The sequence below is a fragment of the Convolutriloba macropyga genome, chromosome 12 (genome assembly GCF_964194025.1).
Source record: "Convolutriloba macropyga chromosome 12, txConMacr16.3, whole genome shotgun sequence".
In the NCBI taxonomy this organism is placed as follows: domain Eukaryota; kingdom Metazoa; phylum Xenacoelomorpha; order Acoela; family Convolutidae; genus Convolutriloba; species Convolutriloba macropyga.
In genome coordinates this window covers 14,367,616-14,390,729 of record NC_134479.1, presented here as the reverse complement: position 1 = coordinate 14,390,729, position 23,114 = coordinate 14,367,616, and the positions used below count along the sequence as shown (strand labels likewise).

Sequence of the window (23,114 nt, the reverse complement as noted above, 5' to 3'; positions counted from 1 at the left end):
TGTGGTCCCTAAATTGTTTTCATCAAAGTTGATATATATGCTTTCTTGTGATAGATAGTGAAATAGATAATGAACAGTGAAGTCATGTTTCATTGACTTTGTTGCCACTTATTTTCAATGTAATTCGTATAAATCGCTTTCCATATGTCTTTTGTGTTCTTCTATGTCCTTTTACTTTGTCGGGTATGGTTTTCCACAACGTTGGTGTTTACTGTCTAAACTCGCGTTGTGTAATGGTCTTTTTAGCTTGAGGTTGTCGGAATTAATTTTCTAAAAGAAATGACATGCTGTATCACGAAATAATTGGTTGAAGCTTTTGAGATTGTTCAAAGTTTAAATTAGTTCTGCCAAGCTATAAGGTGAGCGTAGCTATGATGCGGAACTCTTCTTCCGTCGTTGGACACTTATTTTGCGTTTTGTCGTTTTTCTCGCTGCAGACGCGGAGAAAGCACGTTTTTTCATTTTATGCTGTTCTTCCGTGGCTCTGGTGCTGTTATGTGCGTTATATCGGTTGTTACTCTTATTCTTGATTGCCTTGAAGCTGACTGACTTGATTAGTTCGTGATCACAAGTGACTTACTGCTCTCTCTATATCACTTATAATGCCAAAATTAAGGTCACCCGAGAGATTACGTTACAGGCATGTTTAGGGTCAGCAAAGTGGTCCTACGCAATGATGACTGCTAAGTTTTGGACCCATCCAAGTTTTCGGTCCAAGTTTATGCAAGATCCATGTTTATACAAGATCTAAGTTTTAGAAATCAGCGGTGATGAAACAAGGATCAGATTCGTTGGTTGGGGGTATGAACACGGCTCTTCGACCAAGCCACGTTCATTTGTGCTCACGGGTGTTTCCGTAATTCCTTGCAAAAACTTGAAAGGATTTCTAAGAGTTATCTGACCAAATTGATGACCTCTAAATTAACGCAGACAACAAAGAATATGTCAATAACTTTTTAATAAATCTGGACTCAACAAGCGCTCGTTTTGATGGGAAACAATCAGATTTCAAAATGGTTTTGATCACAAGAGCTCCCAATGTTAGCTTCATTCCGGTTTTGGGTAGATATCAATGGTCAAATGTTCTGACAGATACAATCAATGGCTGCATAGACGATCTAACTAACTTTCAGAAACAAACTAACTTTGCGAAATAACTTTGCGATTTCAAAATGTATTGAGAATAAACAACAGAGGTAGAAAGAAACACAGACCTCATAATTACCAGAAAACGTCAGATAGAATAAAGCGCAGGTCACCAGCAGAGATGAATAGCGTCGACGAAGGAGTTAGAAGAAACTTAGTCGCAGGATTAGAGGTGCTAGGCGCGGCCATTGGGAGCTCAGAATATATTGCACTTAATCTCATGAGACATAGAACATTATTCCGCTGGCTTGGCTAAACTTGACTACCTCAACAACCCGCAAAGCTCATTAGGAATCTTAGTCGTTGTCTAGTGGCACCTGAAATGGTGTGTTCACTTCGTTGCAATACCGACAGAAACGGTTTTAAGTACTTTAAAGAACTTTGATGATAAGCGACGGGAAGATCTCGAAAACATTCTGGGTCCTGTTCATTGTGAAGAATCATGGCTGCTGGCGTCCTTACTTATAGGTTTAAGAGACTTAGGTGTTCGGCGGCGTCTGGATGGATATAGACTTGCTTTTGTTGGTTCTGTATATTTGCTTAACTGGGTCGTGTCATTTTTCACTGGTCAGAGTCAAAGGATGATATCAAGGGATGATATTTTCCGGGAAAACTTGAAAGCTTTAACCCGATATATTTTTTTCTGCATTATCTCAGAAATGAGTTCAAGAAGTTCTTGAGAATAAAAACTAGGGAGGCATTAATTAGAAAGCAGACCTCTGCGAGAGAAAAGGCCAGACTTCAATCTGTCACTTTGCTATTCGGGAGCATTGTTATCGGCACCGCCAATACCCGCTCTTGGTCTGCAAATGACTCCGCAATATTTCCGGGTTATTGCAAAATACAGATAGGGTATACCTGTCTATAATGCAGAGGGGAAATGTCCGTGCTGCAAAATCGGGATTCTGGAAATACATGGTAAACACGCTGTTTCATATCGCGGACGTGGTGATGGAAGTCAGGCACAATCGAATTTGCGATAGTTGTATCAGCTTGCTCCGCTGTAACCTTGGACCCCGTCGCAGAAAAGAAAAACCTTATACGAGACAGGAACTCAGGGCCGGGCGACATCATGGCAAGAAGTTAGGCCGGCTGCCTTCGACGTGACTACGACTTCATCGTTGCAACCAAACAATTGAAAATGCTGCTTTGAAGGCTGGTCATGCTCTTGAAGCAGCAGAAGAGCACACGTATCGCACACATGATAGCATTTGTTCTGAAAGAGGCTTATTCCTGCTAGCTATTGAAGTGCTCGGTGGTTTCTCACAGACATTCAAAAAGACGCTTAAGAGAATTGTTATTGCTGACAATAGAAGCTTTTTTCAGGCGGTTTGTCATTTGCCATTTACAAATTAGCCCATTCGATTCAAAGAACTGCTTTCATTATACTTTTTGGAGCCCCATAACATCCCTAATTGTGTTTACGGAAACTCGCCCAAAGAGAGGGGAGTTTCGGATGCAAAGCTAATCAACAATGCAGTAAAAAGCATTCAATAATTTTATTACCCTGTAGTCTCACCCATTGAGCGGGGAGATTGAATTTAATTACCAAACTACAAGATCGTGGTGGTCATGAGGATTATATTGCAACATTGAAAACCCGATTGTTTGGTGTACATTTCCAAGATGACTCCAAGTAACAACTTGATCTGTTCTTGATTTGAAGTGTTGAAAATTTTGCGAATAACTAAAACTCCATAACGCAGTGTCTAACTAACGGAGTTAAATTAATATTTTGCTTGTTGAAAAAAATTGTGAATTTAAAATACAGTTTTTGTTAATTGGAATGTCCTAACTGAAGTGGCGGATAGAACCTTTAAAAATGTAACAATAGTCCACCCTCAAATATTTTTATCAAATAGATTAGAAAATTGTCGAAATTTAAGAAGTATGCTAACTATTGACCACTACGTTAAGTGAACGCAACCTTAATGACTCATCGTATATTTCCACTCCGTGTAGTTTTAGAGCAGTTCCTCGGACGCTACTTGGTGTGTCTTGTTAGCCTCCATTATTAATCATTTTTTTGGTGTTGTTAACAGTAGTCGAATGAGCTCTTGACATAGATTTGTGTGCTTTAGATGTCCAATTGCAACTATCGCAGTATCAGCAAAGTTTGGTGGAATCGGAACGGAAAACAACGAAATACATGAAACGATACTCGAAGCTGCAGGTTGGGTATAAGTTATTTTTGATGCGAACTATTTGCGAGTTACTAAATAGATTTGAAATATTTACCATAGATTTGAAGTAGTTGCGACAAGGAAGAGATTCTGTATAATTGAAATTTTATAAAAAGAGCTGTTTGAAGTCATTTGTCTTTTTCAGAATGACTATCACAACATAATCTCTATCACAGCTGAACTAGTTGATACCCTAGAAGCTACCTTCAATGGAACTATGGTAAGAACCCTAACTGCATTGAATCATTGCGTTTCCTACGCTTGGCCGCAAGTTTTTTTGACCTATATGTGAATTGATCAAATAGGTGTCCGTTAAAAGTTAAAAGCTATAAACTGACCTCGAAATTAGAATTTATTTTAAATTGTATTAGGAAAAAACATTGCTCCTTTTCGTTTTAGGTTTTTTTTTCCATTATTAAGTTTTATTTTTTCAAGTGTCCTCACATTCAATGGTCTCTGTATCGGCTGAGTTTTGAGTGAATACAACCTATTGGTCTTAAATGAATTAAGGGTAAAAAAATCTTTGTTTTAAAATTTGAATTACTTTTAATAAAGTACTCGATTACGTGCTGATTGAAAGTGTAGATGCCTGCCGGACCTAAAGTCCCTTCTATCTGCCTACTCCCTTCATATGCGGAGTTTAAACATATGCTTGAAATGAGGAAAACTTATTGAAATGGAGTATTTTATCCTTTGGTTCCTTCTTTCTTCCTTTTTCTTTATTTCGATAAGTTTTTGCTCCTTTTTGTTTCTTGCTTTCCGTCTTCGCAATTCTTTCTTTTTTTCGCAATTTTTAACGTTATTAAATGCTATAGATTCAGAATGTTGTTCTCGTTCTCATATTGGATCAAATATACAGGTTTTAGTTACCATTTTCCGACACTATAATTGCTTAACATTGCTGAAGTACTTTTTAAACAACTGAATTTTTCTACCTGCCGTATGATGTTTAATTGCTCTTGAACGTAGTTCATGGCAATTATTGTAAACGTGTGTCTTTTTTATGCAAAATTTTCGCTAGACAATTTTGACTTTTCAAGTGACTTTTACGCCCTTGACTTTTTGCGTTTCGCGTGATGTAAAACTCTCTCTGTCTCTCAATCACAATTTCAAGCAGCTGAACTCAATTGGCGGCAATTTAATACTAAAATTTCAAAGAAAAGTGCGCCGAAACTGGTGTCATTTTTCAAGTTTAAATCTTAATAGTGGTATATGTTAACCTCTAATGTGGTTATTTGAAGCCCACTATTGAACTTCTTAGTCTCATTTAGGCTCCCCCTCCCTCCCTCCCACCCCCCCACTGAAGCAGACTGCAACTGATTAGAGCTCCCACTAGTCGTTCGAGAGCAATTCTTCCGACGTTTAGTCGGTTTGTTAAATTTCAGTCGCTTTCAAAATATTTTTTTCTTGAAACTTTCAATATCTTGCATTCAAAGTTTTCATTGTTAACCGACGGTCAGGAGGTGAATGGACTTCATTGATTGGCCTATTAGGTTGAATTGACTTCCTTGACCTATAGGTCTTAATTGCATTAAGGGAAAAAAATCTGGGTTATAGAAAATTACTTATAATAAAGTACTAGATGCTGTGCTGATTCAAAGGGTAGATGCCTGGTGAGCCTAAAGTCCCGTCCATCTACCAATTAACTTCATATGCGTCGTTTAAACATATGCTTGAATTGAGGAAAATTTATTGAAATGGTGTAATTTATCCTTTTTCTTTTCCTACCTTTTTTTCTTTTGTTCTTTTTCTTTCTTCCTCACTTCCTTTTTTTCTTTCTTTCGTTTTTTTCTTTGTTTCGGTCTTTTTTCCTCCTTTTTTCTGTGTTTCTTTCCTTCTTCGCATTGCTTTTTTATCCATATTTTTTAACGTTATTAAATGCTGTAAGTTCTGAATGTTGTTCTCGTTCATCGGATCAAATTTACAGGTTTTAGTTACCTTTTCGACACTCTAATTTCGTAACGTTGCTAAAGTGCGTTTTGATTAACTGGAATTTTTTAGCTGCCGTATGATAAGTTTCTCTTTCAAAGTAAATTTTGCGTTCACAGTAGATGTCTCTTTCAAAGTAATTTCTTCTCTTGAAATTTTCAATATTTGGCATCCAAAGTCGTCAATGTTAGCTGAGGGTCGCGAGGTGAATTGATTTCATTGTAAATAATTTTGAAATGTCTCTTTATGTTCAGTTTAACTACATAATGTCTCATTATGTTCAGTTTAACTACTACGTCGTTTTACCCTATATATTTATTACCCTTGATTTTTTTGCAATTAAAGCTCAAACGAAGTATTTCTAATGAATTAGCGGCATTGGTTGTAGTCCACTAATTGAGCTATATTAAATTCGTCTTCGTAGTTTTGAGAATGTACCTCAAAAATTTTTGTGTCAGAAAGGTTTTTCAACATTTTTAATTGCTCTCAAACGAAGTCTGCAGCAATTATAGTCCTGTGCTTTGTTTTAATGCAATATTTCGCTTGACCAATTCAATAACTTTTTTAAAATAACGTTACCTGGATCAACAGTTAACGCCCGGCGGGCATTAAATGGCCGAGCAGTTTTCTTAGAGCCTTATTCCTTAATAGTCTCTGTGTATGGGAGTAACCGAAACTGTTTCTTAGAGACATTTTCATGGTGTGAAGGGTGGTTCTTTGTTTTTGACCCCACGTGGGAGTTTGACCCCGCGTCAGTCAATTCCACCCCAACCTTCTTAATATTCATATGAGGGCTATTTTCACCTCCGACTTCTATGAAAGTGCTCTGAATCTAACAATTTGCGGGCTGTTCGATATTTTTAATCCATGATTATCAAAAAAGATCTTCTTTTACAAAATTCATCCAAAAGGGTCAATTAATGATAGATTTCATTTAGGTTTCAAATGAGGCCCAATGCAAAATTTTATGCTTTCAGAGTGATGCTCATGGCTTTTATGGTTCCGACAATGGGTTTTTGAAAATTTTTAATGCTTGTTTATCCAGCATTTGTTGTTTTCGTATTTAGGCTCGTTAATTAAAGGTCTATTTCACTATCTTAAGAATTTTAGTGAAATTATCCAATGTTTTCAGTCCAGAATTTATGGATTTTCTGTTCGAATATGTTTTTTAAAAGAAATACATTGATCTTTTGATCTTTGCTGTCTTTTTGACCTTATTTTTGTCAACTTTTTTCTTTTATGACTGGTCTCGTATAAAATCTCGTAAATCAAAAATAAATCTGTATAGAGATTTTCTTTCAACTGATGACTTATTTTGGATATATTTTTCGGAGAATAATATCAGAGTTTTTCTGTAAACTTGTAGTTCAGTTCTATTTATGGCAGTTCCCATCTTCTTTTGGTTTAATGCGAAAACTAATCAATGAGCTGTTTAATAACTGGTTTTATGACTTGGATACTACGGCTTTTCATAAAAAGTTTTCGATTTTTGTCTATTTGCTTGTCTTTGTGGTTCCTTTTGTGCACACTATCGCATCAACTACTGGTCCCGTTGATGTTGACAGGAGGAGCAGTTGAACCCACATAGCGTTTTCAGTGGATAGCTTACGGTGTTGACGGCTTCAACACGGCAAATTTTGACTGTAATTGATGTTCGTTTTATAGTTGCATGGCATATTCTGAGTAATGAAGGTCCTATTTGCTTATATGTAATTACTTGTGAATCTACCTAGTATTTTTTTCTGTTTTAAGTTGATGGTTGTAATGACTTCTGATTAATTGCTCTTGAACGCAGTTCATAGCAATTATTGTGAACGTGTCTTTTTTTGCAAATTTTTTGCTGGACAATTTTGCGCTTTTCTTCTAGAACATTCTTTGACTTTTTCACGCTTTCGTTTCATTTTTGAGTGATCTCTAGTTCTCCGAAGTAAAGCTTGTTGCTAATATAAAATCTGTTGCAGCATAGTAAAATTAAGTGACTTGTAGCGCAGTGGTTAGTGCGGTTGGACATGAATCGGTAGGTCAGTGGTTCGAATCCCGGTGGGGTCGAGGTTTTTTGCACCCAAAAAGAAAAATTGGTCTATACTTAAGTCCATGAATTAAATTGCCTCGCCTGTCGTTCAAGAGCAATTCTTCCGACATTTGTCAGTTTGTTTTTGTTTGTTTTCGTTTTGTCGAATTTTTACCTGTTCTCGTTAGAGATAAGTCGACTTTTTTAAGTAAAAGGTATTTTCTTTTGGTTTAGGTTTTAACTAATACTATTTTGACTTTGTTAACAATTTTTTTTTTATAAAAAAAGTGTTTTGTTCGTAATAATATTTTTTGTTGTTTTGTTTAGTGTTTTTTCTTGCCACTGTAGTCTCGATAATGGCATGCCTCACCAGTCCTCTAACGAGGAATTAATTAGTTCTTTTAGAGGATTGAGTTTATGATAATTTTTTTTTACTCATACACCAAATGTTTTCGAAGAGTTTTGAATTTTTTGTCTCCTGCTCATTTGGTGTAAAATTAAGTAGAAATGTTGATGAGCGGGATCGGAGCAGAATATGAAAACGTACATTACAGAGTGTTTCTTTTAAATTACCGCTTTTGAACACAGTTTGCTGACACTGTCGAAGACTGTTTACAGTGAATTCTCAGGATGGAGATAAAACAAGCAATTGTTTTTCATTTAATTTTGATGTATAACTTTGTATTGCGTCACTTACGTCATGAACTCAGATTTGTATCTGTTTCTTCTTCGGCCCGAAATTCTGTTAGAGCTATTCAAAGTTATTTTAGTTCTGTTAGAGCTTTACAAATATCTAATTCTTCTGTTTACCTAAATTACTGAAGAGGCAAAGTTTACTTTGTGAAGCGCAATTTTAGTAGGCGTGGATCAGCACAAAAGTTGCCCTCTCTCAACCAGTGAGGCTATCCACCTAATATTAAACTAGATAGAACCAAATGCAGCTCCACGCCTTTCACTTGAGAGCAATGTCGATTACCTTTCCTGGTTATGTTCCAGTGATATGCCAGCGATGTTTACTTGCTCTTAAACAAAGTTTGGCAATTATTTAAGTCTTGTTAGTAGCCGCCCTCATCTTCTCAACCGGCTATTATTGCGCTCGTATTTTTTATACTTCGTCAAACTTTTTTTCGCTTTACCATTTTGCCGCTTTTTCGACATTTTGCGTGAAATCTTTTTGACTTCTCTAGGCTAGTTTCTCTCTTCTCTCATTCTGCTAAAAGTGAATTTGAACATCAGTTGCTAAGCAAAGCAATTCAAAATGAACAGAGTCGGTATAAAAAATTGAAGTCAGAAATAGAAACGGGATAAATCCATAAAGCCCAATTTTAGATGCCCGCTATTTGAACGTCGTTCCTATAAGTCTTATTTACCATCTCTAATGCTTATTGTTATTAATAGCCGCCCTCATCTTCTCAGCCGGCTATTATAGCGCTCCTATTTTTTTTTTACTTCGTCGAATAAAAAAATGTTTCGCTTTACCTCATTTTGCCGCCTTTTCAACATTTTGCGTGAAATCTTTTTGACTTCTCTAGGCTAGTTTCTCTCTTCTCTCATTCTGCTAAAAGTGATTTTGAACATCAGTTGCTCAGCAAAGCAATTCAAAATGAACAGAGTCAGTATAAAAAATTGAAGTCAGAAATAGAAACGGGATAAACCCATAAAGCCCAATTTTAGATGCCCGCTATTTGAACGTCGGTCCTATAAGTATTAGTTACCTCTCTCTAATGCTTATTGTTATTGATAGTAGCCCCTGTAGCCTCTCTCTAAGAAACAGAAGTATGTTCAACTACGAAATGCCATCAAAATAAATCGGAATTAAAAAAAGTTTTTGTACAAAAATTTTTTTTTTTGAATATCTTCTGTTATTTCAATCCCAATCATGCTTATTGGAATCAACGGCGGCTATTTTCCGGCAATCTGCCGGGTATGTTTTTGGTTGACCTCTTTTGGTTGACCTTTTTATTCGATGAGCAAATTTCGTGACTTCGACTCGGCAAACGGTAAGCTGGTCAAGCTCAATGGCATTGTGTTACTTGTGAGTAGTCATCTAAGAGCGTAACTAGAATCTGAGTATGCTATTCTCAGAAACTATCGAAGACACAAAGTCATGGTTTGATATGCAACTCTTGAAAGTTTTTAATTGCTCTCGTAGAGAAGCAATTATTGTAAACGCGTGTGTCTTTTTTTATGCAAAAATTTTCGCTTGACCGTGTTGACTTTTCGAGTGACTTTTACGCCCTTGACTTGCTGCGTTTCGCGTGATCTAAAATTCTCTCTCAATCACAATTTCAAGCAGCTAAAGAATTGGCGGCAATTTAATACTAAAAGTCAAAAGAAAAGTGTGCCGAAACTGGTGCCATTTTTTACTTTAAATCTTAGATGTAGTATATGTTGCTCTCTGATGATGTGGTTATTTGAAGCCCACTATTGAACTTCTTAGTTAAGCTCACCCTCACCCCCCCCCCCGACTGACGCAGGCTGCAATTCATTAGAGCTCCCACTAGTGTCGTTTGAGAGCAATTCCTGCGACGTTTAGTCAGTTATGCTTGACTGCTTTCATGCCACATTTTTTGACATGTAATAAATTAAAAACATTGAACTTGTTTTCCATATCGTTTCACATTTCATGTTTCACTCCTTATTAACTCAGTCTTAGCTCAGTCTTGTGGTAACACTGGGTGTCTAGACATATGCGCGTTCGACTTTTTGGCGTTAATTAGTGAACGGGGATCGTTAAACACTGTGGAAAAATTGCGACACTTGCAACGACCGTGGTCAAAAATTACTAGCGGAACTATTTTTGGTTTCACTCCCCTATTCAGTTGAGCTAGATCATTCTGCTAGTGAGAACTTTGTTAGCCCCGAGAAATTCTACAAATCATTACTTTTTAAATAAAGGTTTGCATTTGACAGAAAGGGTGGGTAAGATTTTTATATTCAACGGTTTTTTTTGTTGCTCAACATCTAGCAAAGATGAAGTTCAAAATTTTATTTTATTAGCAAAATGTGCGAATTGATAAAGTGGTAAGTTGACTTAGTTCATTACCTGAGAAGATCAATCATTTCAGCTATCAAACGTGTACTAGATTGACTTAATAAAAAATATCCAGAGTAGATGATTAACGTGATCAACACCTTAGTCTACCATGTTAGGCAGTAAGTGAGTCTCATGATTGCAATCTATCCTATTTTATTTGAGTTTCCAGTACAGTAAACAGTACACTTTGATAAATTTGCTCATACTTTTTAGCGTTAATGTATAGTCGCTTTGGCTTCAGACAGAACTTCTTTTCGGTATAAGAGATTTTCAAAATGCTATTAACCTGAGCGAGCATATCTTGACTATCTTGGTATAGCGGGTGTTCCCTTTAAAAATTACATCTTTTTTGGACTGTTCTTTAATTACAGAAAATGTCTGTTCAGCATGTCCTGTCACCCTTCAGAAACTTATTACAACTTGAGGCTATGTTTGAGTAACTTTCTGTTTCGAACCTAGGTGACCCCAGAATACCTTCAGAGTGTTTGTGCTCGATTGTTCTCAAACCAGTCTGGCCAGAGTGTTGACTTCACCCGACCGGGCACAGCGGGATCTGTTATCAGGAAGTCACTGGTCGCATCCAGTCTGCAAAATATGCCAGAAAATCCCCAGTCGCTACTTAAGTGAGCTGATATAAATTTTCCGCTTTAACAAGAAACCGGCTTGAAATAGGTAACGGCAATAATGTATGTTGAAAAGGGGCAGACTTCGCTGTCCAACTTTGGATTTGAAAAACAGGATTTCGGAATCTGGGAGTCGGTTTTCTAGGCCAGAAAGCCAAAGCTTTTTTTTAATGATCTAGTGCTTTTAAGTTTTCCGTCTGAAACCATTATTAATTGCTAATGAACCAATTATTGTAAACGCGTTTGTCCCAATAGGGGCTATGGGTATCAATGGCGGCTACTTTTTGGCAATCTGGTGTGTACGCATCTATGCAAAATTTTAAACTTATCGAGTGACTTTTACGCCCTTGACTTTTCGAATTTTGCGTAATCTAGATTTTCTCATTCACAATATCAAGTATCGAACTCAAAGAGACATTTTATTACAACAATTCAAATGAAAAGTGCGCCGAAATTGGTGTCTTTTGTTCACTTTAAATCTTAATGGGGATATATATTAACCTCTAATGGCGTTGTTTGAAGCCCACTAGTTAACTTCTTTGTCTCCCTCGGGCTACGGAACATCCCCCCTCCCCGACTCAAGCAGGCTGCAGTTGCTTAGAGCGTCCACGGGTCGTTCACTAGCAATTCTTTTGACGTTAGTTGGTTATGTTCTAACAAAGATTTGACCACTCTTCAATACCTTTGAGTGGCAGTCTTATTCAGTGTAGGGATCCATGTAGCTGCTGATTAATAGCAATTATTGTAAACGTGAGTCTTTTTTATGCAAAATTTATGCTTGACGGTTTTGACTTTACGAGTGACTTTTACGCCCTTGACTTTTTGCGTTTCGCGTGAGCTAAAATTCTCTCTCAATCACAATTTCAAGTAGCTGAACTCAATTGGCGGTAATTTAATACTAAAATTTAAATGAAAAGTGTGCCGAAACTGGTGCCATTTTCACTTTAAATCTTAATAGTGGTATATCTTAACCTCTAATGTTGTTATTTGAAGCCCACTATTGAACTTCTTAGTCCCATTTAGGCTCCCCCTCTCCTCCGCCTACCCCCGACAGAAGCAGGGTGCAATTGATTAGAGCTCCCAGTAGTCGTTCGAGAGCAATTCTTCTGACGTTTAGTCGGTTATGTTTATTAGCTCTCAAACAAAAACTGTGGTAATTATATTTGTTGCGTCCGTTTTTTTAATCTTTCTTCATACATTTGCTGCTGTCTTTTGTCTGGCTACTTTGCAAGTGACAAGTTATTTTCTCATGCTGGATTTTTGCGCGTTAAGTTGCTCAATTCAGTGTTTTGAGCAAGTTAACTGAATTGAGGCAGTTTACTACTAAAAAGTAAGGAAAAGTGCTTCAAAATTTATTTCAGTTGTCAAATTTAAATCTTGTGTGGTTAAATAAGCGCTAACAGGAGCACTTGAAAACCCTATTTCACTTGAAACCGGTGCCCACAAGTCCTCTGAGCGCAAAGCGTTCTATTTTATTCGCTGATGTTATTTAGTCGTGGTTTTAGTGTTTCCACTGTGAGTGTTTAGGCAATCTGTGAGATTTTTTTTAATCATAGAGACTTGCCGCATTTAATCAAATTTTTTAGAATCAAAGTTTTGTTCAATTTGCACACTCTAGTTGAATCTCAAAGGCTGCAGCTGATCAAAACGTTTTATCTTTACTCTTCTTACGAAGGCTAGGGTCACTGGGTATTAGCTGGGCAAGAACAAGAAAAGGACACCAGAATTCCTGTTCTCACCTAAATTTATACCTTTTTAACTGTTTTGGTGTATTGTATTTAGGCTAAAGCTGTGAGATAACTGCATAAGAAGATAATTTCTTTCGGGGTTTATCAGTTCAGCACGAAGGCTAAGTGTAAGAATCAGTGAAACTGCTATAAAGGTATAAATTAATTGTGTAAAGAAGAATTCTGGGAATCTTCTGAGCCTCCCTGTCCCCTTTTGCCCGCCTTTACCCAGTAACACTAGCCTCCTTAAGCCAATACCGAAGTCAAATCGTTGCCAGTTGTTGCTTACCCAATTGTACTATTCTCAATATGAAAGTTAATTGATCCAGAACCAAGAATTTTTGATCAAGCCCCTGACTGTTCATTTGTGTGATCTAAAATGCTCTTGCATACACAATTTCAAGCAGCTGAGCTAAAATTGTGGAAGTTTACTGCTAAAAGTGAAACTAAAAATAGGGATTTGAGGATTCGAAGACCCTTAATTTTATAGCCTCTCATTAACACAGCAGGTCTAGCAGGCTAGTATAAACTAGAGGCCCGCCGCTCGCTCGAGAACAGTTTCGTCAGAAGTTACTTGGTTATCTTTGTAATTTCTCTTGTTAAAAAATTATACAGGGATTGAAAAATTGTATGTGTACTTTCTTTAAGTGTTTAGAAGCAAGTGCTCGGCCTCTAAGACATTTTGGAGAGTTTTTGTTTTGTTTTGGTGAAAACGCTGGTCGAATTTTAAGCTGCCAGCGAAACACGTTTCTGTTTATAAAAATAGTATCTGAGAAGTGCGGCAGTAATTTCCGTGCTAATTTTAAATCAGGGCTTCAGAGGGAGTTATGTCCAATTAGCAATTTTTCTGGAGCATTATTTGGAAGCAATTGTCCTGCCGTAGTTGATTGACTTCCATGATTTGTTGTCCATCTTAGTTTGGACGAGCCCTGGGAAACTGCGCCTGATCAGTTGAACTTCAATGAAAAGGAGGGAACGGCGACAAATAGATCAGTTTTGTCTCCTCCCTGTATTAAACAACAGGACGGAAAGGCAGCAGATACTAAACAGTTGAGTCGGGTGGTAAAGTTTGTGTTATTGGTGTGATAAAATACCATGTAACATCAACATGTGTGGCATTTTTTGTGAATTTGTCCTACCCAGTGTTGAGATTTTTGTTCTGATGTTGTTTCTTCTATCACCTGCCCATTATATTGAATTTGGTGTGATACGACGACTTAAGTTGTTAGAGACGTTTTGCATTCTTCCCTAAATGGAATGTGAAAGTTGTAATGATGTGTCTAAATTGATGATCAAATACAACAAGTTGGTTTTCTGGTCGTTGCAACTCTGCAATAAAAACTATTATGACAGTCTTGTTGTCAGAAAATAGGTAAATGATCATCATGCGAGCTAGATTAATATGACCAAGTGTTAACCCTGTCATTCACTTCGGATTACCGCAGTGGCAGATCCCCCCCCCCCCCCAATCCTCTTCGAATTTTATTGGTGTTTACAGACAACCGGGTGCAATTTCACAGCCAGCAGTTGAACATCCGGAAGTGGTGTTGTACCCAGCTTTGGACTACCCTCTCGTCAAGGAAGATATCACGTATGCAGAGAACAGAGAAAAATGTCTTCTCTTACAGGCACTCCGATGGGTCAGTACCAGTACCAAAAATTGATAACTACGTGTGAATTGGCTATATCGTCGTTTCAAAAATCTAGAGATTTTTGTTCAATTTTATCAATAGGAAAGCAATAGAAACCTGATTGGCTCAGAAAGGCCTTTGAAGTAAAAATTATGCTGGATTTTGAAAGTGGAAAAGGAAAATTTTGGTCTATTCTTTTCACCAGCCGTCAACTCATGAATAGGCTTTAGAAATTTGATATCTGATACTAAAATTCATAGAAAATTAAGTTTATGGTCTCAGGTTAATAGCAACTGATTACTGCAGAAAAAGTTTTTGAAAAATATACCGCCACGGCTACGCGGCAAGCTCACCCAATCCCAATAAGAGCAAATGAAATTGGGCGCTTTTTTGGCTGAATGATAATTTGCAACTTTTAGCAAAGTTGGCTTTCATTTCTACTGAAAAGGATTTCATTCTTAGTAGCTATACCCGTCTTTTAGCGGTTGACTAAGTCGGTGGCGGGCGAACAGCGAGACGATGTGGTATCGAGTTACATATCAAACGACCTCTTAGCTTGTAGAATGAGCCCAACAATTCAGCAACCCACTAGCAAAGCAATGACTAATGGCAATTCCCAACACGAAAGTGAAACATATAGAGCTGCAATTTTTCAGTTGTTGAAAAGTGGAACAATGTCGGCCCAGTATTTGGCGAGGTTGATTAATGGCATTGCTTCAATCAGAAGTGGTTAGTTTGATCCCATAAAATAACTAGGTGGAGTCTTTTTTGTAACGACAGCTCACTTCCTGATTGCAGAAACGAGTTTTGTACTGCCTAGTTAAGTAATCGGCCATTTTTTAAAAATAACCGCACACCGATAGATGGGGCTATTGTTGGCCTTCTCTTGGTTTTTTTTTTACAATTCAAAGAATTTGGAATTGAATTGGGGCGCCGTCTTTTTTTACCACTCGAAGAGGAGTATTGGAGAAGTCATTTTTAACAATTTTATTGGAGTGAATTTGAAGTAGGAAATGCAACGCGTGAAAAATTTTAGAGTGGTTTGGGTGCTGAAGAAAATTGAAGAAGGGAGCGAAAAGAGAGTGGTTTTTTGTTCATATCGCTGTTTTCTAGAGAGCGAGAAATTGAGGTGAAAAAAGAATTCTAAGCGAGCAAAATTCAAAGCGGCATTTTAAAGGTTTGGTTAGGATTTTGTTTTAATTTTAGGCTGATTTTGGTAGTGGTTTGAAGGTTTCTGGAAATTGGTATGAATTTTATGCTAATTTGGAGGTTTTTCATGTATTTTGCTGATTTTTGGGCTAATTTCGTTTTTTGACGATTTTTTGTTTTACTGCCTCAAATGGCTATTGAAAACATCCTCATTAATTGAGCGTTTTTTAGATAAAAAGTGGTTACAATTTTGTGGATATGAAGAATTTTTTTTTGTTGAGAAATATGACAAAAAATGGCGAAAATTGAAACTTTTTTCTGTATTTTTTTGCAGTTTTTCGTTTTTTTTTTCTGTTTTCTAGGCAGTTTTCTTAGCCTATTATGACTTGCCTATTTTTTTGCGAAAATCTGGATGTCCTATTGGCTTATAGGAATTTTTGTTTGGAGTTATGCGCTTTTGTAATATTAAAAAATTTTTTAACTTTCAGTTTTTTTTAGTCCAAGTTGTTTGTAAGAGCTTATTTTTTTCATGATTTGGCTTCATGTTTTTTTGAAAAACTCCCATAAGTGGTTTTAGTAGGTACTATTTGTTTTCGGGATCTCAATATATTACAAAATTTGATCAGATTTTTTATTATAGTTTAACAGATTTGATTTTCTTGTTTTTTTTTGTTTTATGGTTTTGTTTCAAGATAATCATAATTTTGTGGAGACACGTTTTGTCTGATGAGTAGTTGGATGGCGTTTAAGCGGATTTCCAGTTCGAATTGCTTCCGGAATTCTTCCGTCTATGTTTTTTAAAGATCTGTTCACACATTTTCATGATTTTTGAAGTCAAATTGGAGTAGTGATTTTGGTCACTCTGAAACAGGAAGCGGACCGAAAAAGCGAGTGGTTTTGCGGCGTAAAGTTCTTTAACTCTAATTTTAAAGTAGAGTGAGAAAACGGTGTTTGAACAAGAATTCGCTTTCTCGCTAGTGGTTTTTTTGTTCACACGCGGCAATTTCACTTTGATTTTTACTGTTGTTCGATTTTTGGAGTCGGATTTTCGTCTAAATGACTTTTACAATCGATTCATTGTTCATTTAAGGCCTAGTTTTTTTTTTTGTTTGAACCAAATTTCTTTTTCTCGCCAGTGGTTTTTGTTCACATGCGGAATTTTGAATTTTGATTCTGTTTGTTTTTTGTCTTCCGATTTTTCTTGCAAATGGTTTTCACAATTCACTGATAGTGAGCTCTAGGTCTAGTTTTTGGTTTAGTCAATGAAAATTCTTTGAATCGTACGTGAGGACTTGTCCGGCTTTGTTTTTTATTTTGTTAAGATTTTTGTTACGACCATATGACGTCAGAACCACTTCAAATCTGCTTTTTGTTCGTTCGTTCATGCAATTTTGACTGAAGTGCGATCGTGAAGTCATTTTTTGCTCTTAGTGGAGTTGGTTTTTTGTTCACTTGGTTCGCATGATTAGACTTTTGGTCAAATGTGACTTACCTCACTCTCAAAAATGACTTCCTCACTTTGAAATTGACTTCTCTTTACTTTAATTCAAAGAGATAAGGTCGAGTGACTTTATTCAATTGAGTGACTTACCTCACTAAAAAAGGGACATCTCAACTCACTTAATGAACTTCAAATTTTCCGAACATATACTAGTTAAAGTAATAGTGTGCATCTTGAATTCGAATATTATTTTTGAAAAGGCTCTATTAGGGCCTTTTCGTTATAGAGCTTATGTGTCTCATAAAAATGACAATCCGAATCTAATAAAAAAGTCTATTGGTCTATTAAATCACTGGTGGTCAATCTCTCTATCGTATTTCTTTTGTTTCAATCCCATGGAAGCCCACAAGCGTCTATCGGTGCTATTTTCCGGCAATCTGCCGGCTATGTTTTCAAAAAACTGTAGCAACCAACTGTAGAAGTTTGATACAGTAGCTGAAGTCTCCGTTAATCGGGTGAGGGTAACGGAGTATGTTGCAAAGCAGTTTTTTTTCAGAATTCAGATCACAAAACGGTTATTAAAAAAATTTCAATTGTTTTAGCTGAAAAGATGAACTCAAATGCAAATCAGACAAAGTTATATCAACTAACGTTTTTTGACGCTCGAACCGAAATTAGAGTTTCTAAGATCTCCCTGAGCAAAGAAAGATTGGAATGCAAAACCAAGCCAAAATGAATTTGACAAATTCTGTTTTGATAAATCTGTATTTTATGCTGTTACTATACTTGGTGTCTAATGAATTGTAACGTCGGTTTGAACTATTTAGTACACCTCTGATTCAACATTTTTCAAAAAATTCTGTAAATGAAATTTTTGAGAAATCAATTTTCTTCAACAAATAGAGAGCAACTAATTTTCAGCAACCCAAATTTTTCAGAAGTGAACTTTTTTTTACAAAAATTTCGTTAATAGTTTTCTTGTAATGTTACACGCTTTTTATTTCAACTAACATTCTAATCGCGTTTGCTTATTGAAACCTCCAAGGATTTGACTCTTGTAAATTGTACAAAGTTTAGTTAACACATTGATACAAGCATACATTTGTTTGATGACCGTTTTTGCAGTTTTGTTCTGGAAGATTCTGTGACTTCTTTCTTCTTTTTGAGTGATCTGAGTTGCTTTCGTTCTGAAATGAATTTTGGGGTCTTTCCCATTATAGCCCCCCCCCCCCCCCAGAAAATTATAGCCCCCCCCCAAAATCAAGTTATAGCATACAATTAAATTCATCATTTATGCTTACAATTGTTGGTTACAAGTTTTTGTTTTGTTCCAGTATCGAATGCTGGAATTTTCCAATCGCCGTCATTATTTCATGGAACGGGTCCAGGTTTTTTCATTAAGTTCATAGGAGCCATTTGGTATTATCTCCGTAGCAGCTGAAATGCGGTTATGAGAAGTCAACTAAAATCAATTATAATGGGCAAGCCCATGTCATCATCCGGCGGCTCGCCTACAATGATTTCTGATTTTGTGTTAAAGAAGTGGTTATTAATTTCAGTGGCTCGCCTACATCGATTTCCGATTTTGTGTTAAAGAGGTGGTTATGAATTTTCATCTGGGGGGGCTATAGGTTACATGCCCACTAAGCTGGGGGGGGATATAATGGGAAAGACCCGAAATTTGTTGGTGTAAGCGATTGTAGGAGAAAAGAAATCAAAGTCATTATAGCTGAGTGGTTAAGATGTCAGACTGCCAACCCCCTTGGGGTCGCAATTTTTGCAATCATAAAACATTTCGGATCTATTCTGTTTTGCTCCCCCCCACCCAGCTTAGTGAGCATAAATCTTATATGACCCCCAGGCGCACGTGCTATTTTCTTACATTGTAACGTGCTATATAACATAGAATTTGTAACTGGGGGTCATAAAAAACACGGGGGGGGGGGGGGGCGCGAAACAGAATAGATCCAACATTTCTAAGCTACGCTCCCTATAAATAAAATTGCCCCCTCCGCCTGTCGGAGCTTTTTCACACGCTCATTCTGCTTTTTAATTGCTCTGCTGCTTTATGTCATCATTGGTTAAATTAATTGAACGTAAGGTTTTTTCACACGCTCATTCTGCTTTTTAATTCTGCTTTTTCACACGCTCATTCTGCTTTTTAATTGCTCTGCTGCTTTATGTCATCATTGGTTAAATTAATTGAACGTAAGGTTTTTTTAAAGCAAAATTGCTTTGTGCGTTTTTGGAAGTGATTTACCTCACTTGTGAATTGGTTGCTTTCTATGTCCAACAGCCGATAGGTCTATTTGTTAGCTATTTCGGTATTATGGATTCTTTCAACTTTTCTCCCTCAAAAACGGGATAAACAGGTAAAGTCTAGAGGGCATTAAGTGACTGAGCAGCTCTCTTAGATACTTGCACCTTACTAGTTTCTAAGTATGCGATTCAGTGAAACTGTTTTGAGGCGACAATTTCAGTTTGAAGGGCGGTTCTCAATCTTTGACCCCACGTTCTCAAGTTTGACCCCACTCAGTCACCTTCCCACTCAACACTCCCCCGTGCACCCTCCTCCACCTGCACGACATTAGTCCTTAATGTTTTATTAATTGCTCTCAAACGAAGTTTGTAGCAATTATATTAGTCCTGTCGGTCTTTTTTTTATGCGATTTTTTGCTTGACCAATTTTTCGTCTGACGCTTTTGACTTTTCGTCCTCAAAAACGGGATAAACAGGTAGCGCCCAGCGGGCATTATGTGCTCTTAGAGCCTTTCAGGTCTGTTTCAGCTCAAACTGTCTTGGAGGACTTATACTTATGGTGTGAGGGGCGGTTCTTAGAGGTTGACACCCCCCCTTTGTTGACCCCCCACCCCCACTATTGGCTCCACCCCCCCCCCCCCCCACCGCGCTTTTGCCCCCCCCCCACCCAGTGCTGCCCCCATCAGCCCCCGGTGCACCTCCCCCCCCCCCCCCCCGTGGCTAGCTACTGACCAAGCCAACCGCTCGCCGGTCGTTTGAGAGCAATTCGCCCGACGTTAGTCGGTAATGTTTAATGTATTTTGCCTTGTCAGGGAGGTCGTACTTAAGCGAAAGTGAGGAACTTCTGAATGAGATGCAAGTGGCCATGCAAGCGGAGCCGAGAGACAATCTGACTCGTGAAATGTTGCTAGGTTCACTACAGAAACTTAGCCTCAAGTTAGTATGCTTTTCAGAATATTTTCAAAGTTTTGTTCCTATTCTAAGTAATTTGTTACACTAGGACATTCTTCGCCCTTACAATGTTTAATGTCAATTTTAATAACCAATTCCATCTTTCGAGTGGTTTCAATTTACTTCTGTTAAATAGCCACCGTCATCTACTCAACTGGCTTTTATTTAGGAGCCCTCATTTCAACGACTCGAAGAGTTAGTGATGTATTTTTTATTATCAACCCGATGGTTGTGAAATAGGATGTAAATGTCAATGTTGCACGTGAAAACAAGGGTTTACGTGCATCCGATAAATGAAAGTTGTGAAGAAAGAGAAAACCAGAGTCGTTTTTGTTCATCATTCATTAATTTGAGAGAGCAAAGATATTCGTTGAAGAAATTTTTTGATTCTCTCGAACGAAGTTTGATTAATAGCCGCCTCAGCTTCTCAGCCGGCTATTGTTGCGCTCCTATACTTACAATTCAAAGAATTTGAATTGTATTGGGGCGCTGTCTTTTTACAATCCAAAGGATTTGGATTGTATTGGTGTGCTGTCTTTTTCAAGCTTTTTTGGGCTTTTTCACGTCAGTGAAAAGTCAAATTAGAGTGGTGATTTTAGTCACGTTGAAGTAATAAAGGGAGTGACAATTAGAGTATGTTTAAGGCGTGATTTTTTTTCAAACTACTTTCAATTGGAGTAATAAATTGGTGTTTGAACAAATTTTCGGCTTTTGAGGGGGAGTGTTTTTTCACGTGCGTCAATTTGACTGCTGTTTTTTTTTCAATGAGTTTTTTTTTTTCAATGAGTGCTTTTAGAATGATACAAGTGTGTTCTAATTGCGCCTAGTTGAATATGCGAGAGTTCATCAAGGGGCAGCTGAAACTTTTTATGACCTGAACACTTTTTGTCAAAAACATTAAAGAATATTTGATTTTGCCCACTTTCAAAAATTGTGTTTGTTTTCTTAGTTTTCATGACTTTGACACTATTTTTCTCAAAAAATATGATTTAATTTTTGAGTTTTTGTTGTACTCTTGTAATTTTTGTTGTCTTATCCTTTGTCCTCATTACTAACAGGCCTCATGGGTTGCTAATAGGGGTTATTTTACTCGATTAAATTGATTCTGTTCAAAGCTGATGCCTTCTATGACGTGAATATCAATTATTTTGAAATTTTGTAGAATTTTTGAGTTTTGCGAGTTTTTGTTGTTAACTTTGTTCTCTTATGTCTTTGTCTTATTATTGACCGTTTTTTGGTTTCTAAAAAAAGCTTTTCTTTTAAATTTTTTTTCAATTCATAGCTATTGCTTTCTTTGTCTAATGTGCTGACCGTTTTAAAAAAAAACGTTAGTAAATTTTTGGGTCTTGCAAGTATTTATTTCATGAACTTATTGCTGTCTTATCACTCAACCTATTAATGGCAGGTTTCATCGGTTGATAATGCGAAACACGGGAATTTAATAAGTGGCACGAGTTCGTAGAAGTCGTTTTTATAGCTGCGAAGCTGTAAGCTGAGCGAAGCTATATTGCGGTGCTCTTGATTTTTTTTGTTTCGTCGTCTGACGCTCTTTGTTTTACATTTGTTCACATAGAAAAGCTGAAAAAGTTAAATTTTATGAATGACTTCTTGCTGTCACTACGGCATTTGCGCGCGTGACGTAATTTGTCATTCGCTTTAGCAAAAGTTTTTAGGTTATTTGCGTGATTAGATTGTGATCATACGTGACTTAACTCACTCAATAAAATGACTTTTGCACTTCAATACTTCAGTTTAGTTTGAATTTGTTTAAGGTCAAAGGAACTCATTTGTGCAGTAAAGGTCCCTAATAAGAGGCTTCTGCGGAATGAATTTTAACAAGCTTTATTAATTTATCGCTGAATGTTTTTTTACCTAGTTTTTTCAGCGGCGTCGATTTTTTTTCAATTTAAATCTGTATCTGTTTCAATCTCTATTATATGGCGCGCAGGTCTATTCTTTCGCACCTATTCCGGCAATCTGCCGGCTATGTTTTGATTTTGACCGTGTTTTTAAAAAAAATAGATCTTATTTTTTAGTCCTGCTTGTTTTTTTTGTTCTTGTAAAATTGATTAATCTCAATGGTGTCAGACTTATTGTTCTCATTGGACATCTAACACAGCTTACTTTTTTGCAAAGCTAAACCAATTCTTTGATTGTAATTCAGGACTTGTCCTGCTATGTTTTTCAATTGATCTGTTCTCAAATTTTCTTGATTTTTGAAGTCAAATTGGAGTAGTGATTTTGGTCACTCTGAAACAGGAAGCGGACCGAAAAAGCGAGCGGTTTTGCGCCGCAAAATTTTTAAACTCTATTTTTGAAGTAGAGTGAGAAAACGGTGTTTAAACAAGAATTCGCTTTCTCTTTAGTGGTTTTTGCGGCTATTTCACTTTGATTTTTACTGATTTTCAATTTTTTTGTATCGGAGTTTGTCTAATCATTTTTCCCAATCCATTGATTGTTCATTCTAGGCCTGGTGACTTGTTTGAACCCAATTTCATGTCTTGCTAGCCGTTTTTGTTAACATGCGGCATTTTGACATTGATTTTTTTTTTCACTTTTTTTGGAAATGGCTTCCCTAATTCAACCATAGACCGGTTTAGGTCCAGTGTTTTGTTTAGTCGATGAAAATGCTTTAAATTGTACGTCAGGACTTGTCCTGCTATGTTTTTTTAACGTCGTCGTACTAATTTTTCCCTTTACCTTAGTTGACAGCTTGTTCAACATCCTGCGTGAAATATTTCTGACTTCTCTAGTCTAGTTTTACTATTCTCTCATTCTGCTCATTTGCAGTTGCTCAGCAAAGCGATACAAAATGAACAGAGTCAGTATCAAAAAAACGAAATCAGAAATAGCAACGGGAAAGACCCATAGAGCCCATAGATTCACGTTACTCGAACTTCGTTCTTAATTACCTTTTCTAGTGCTTTTTGGTATTGATGCTACCACCTGTGTCGTCTCACTACGAAACAGTAGAATGTTCAGCACCAAACTGACAACAAAATAGTTCGCACTTCAATTGTTTGTCTA

At 36.9% G+C, this 23,114-nt stretch overlaps 1 protein-coding gene across 3 annotated transcripts in view; it reads left to right on the top strand.

Moving 5' to 3' along the window:
- The window catches only part of LOC142350886 (lisH domain-containing protein ARMC9-like), a 100,833-nt gene that overhangs the window by 25,676 nt on the left and 52,043 nt on the right, over positions 1-23,114 (top strand). The window contains exons 6-13 of one of the 3 annotated variants that reach the window (XM_075402869.1): positions 3,228-3,319; positions 3,475-3,549; positions 10,270-10,293; positions 10,766-10,929; positions 13,574-13,705; positions 14,155-14,296; positions 14,770-15,016; positions 19,949-20,072. In XM_075402869.1, the coding sequence (XP_075258984.1) occupies positions 3,228-3,319; positions 3,475-3,549; positions 10,270-10,293; positions 10,766-10,929; positions 13,574-13,705; positions 14,155-14,296; positions 14,770-15,016; positions 19,949-20,072 (1,000 nt within the window). The remainder of the gene's footprint in view (positions 1-3,227; positions 3,320-3,474; positions 3,550-10,269; positions 10,294-10,765; positions 10,930-13,573; positions 13,706-14,154; positions 14,297-14,769; positions 15,017-19,948; positions 20,073-23,114) is intronic. The other 2 variants (XM_075402870.1, XM_075402871.1) reach the window with 2 other exon arrangements.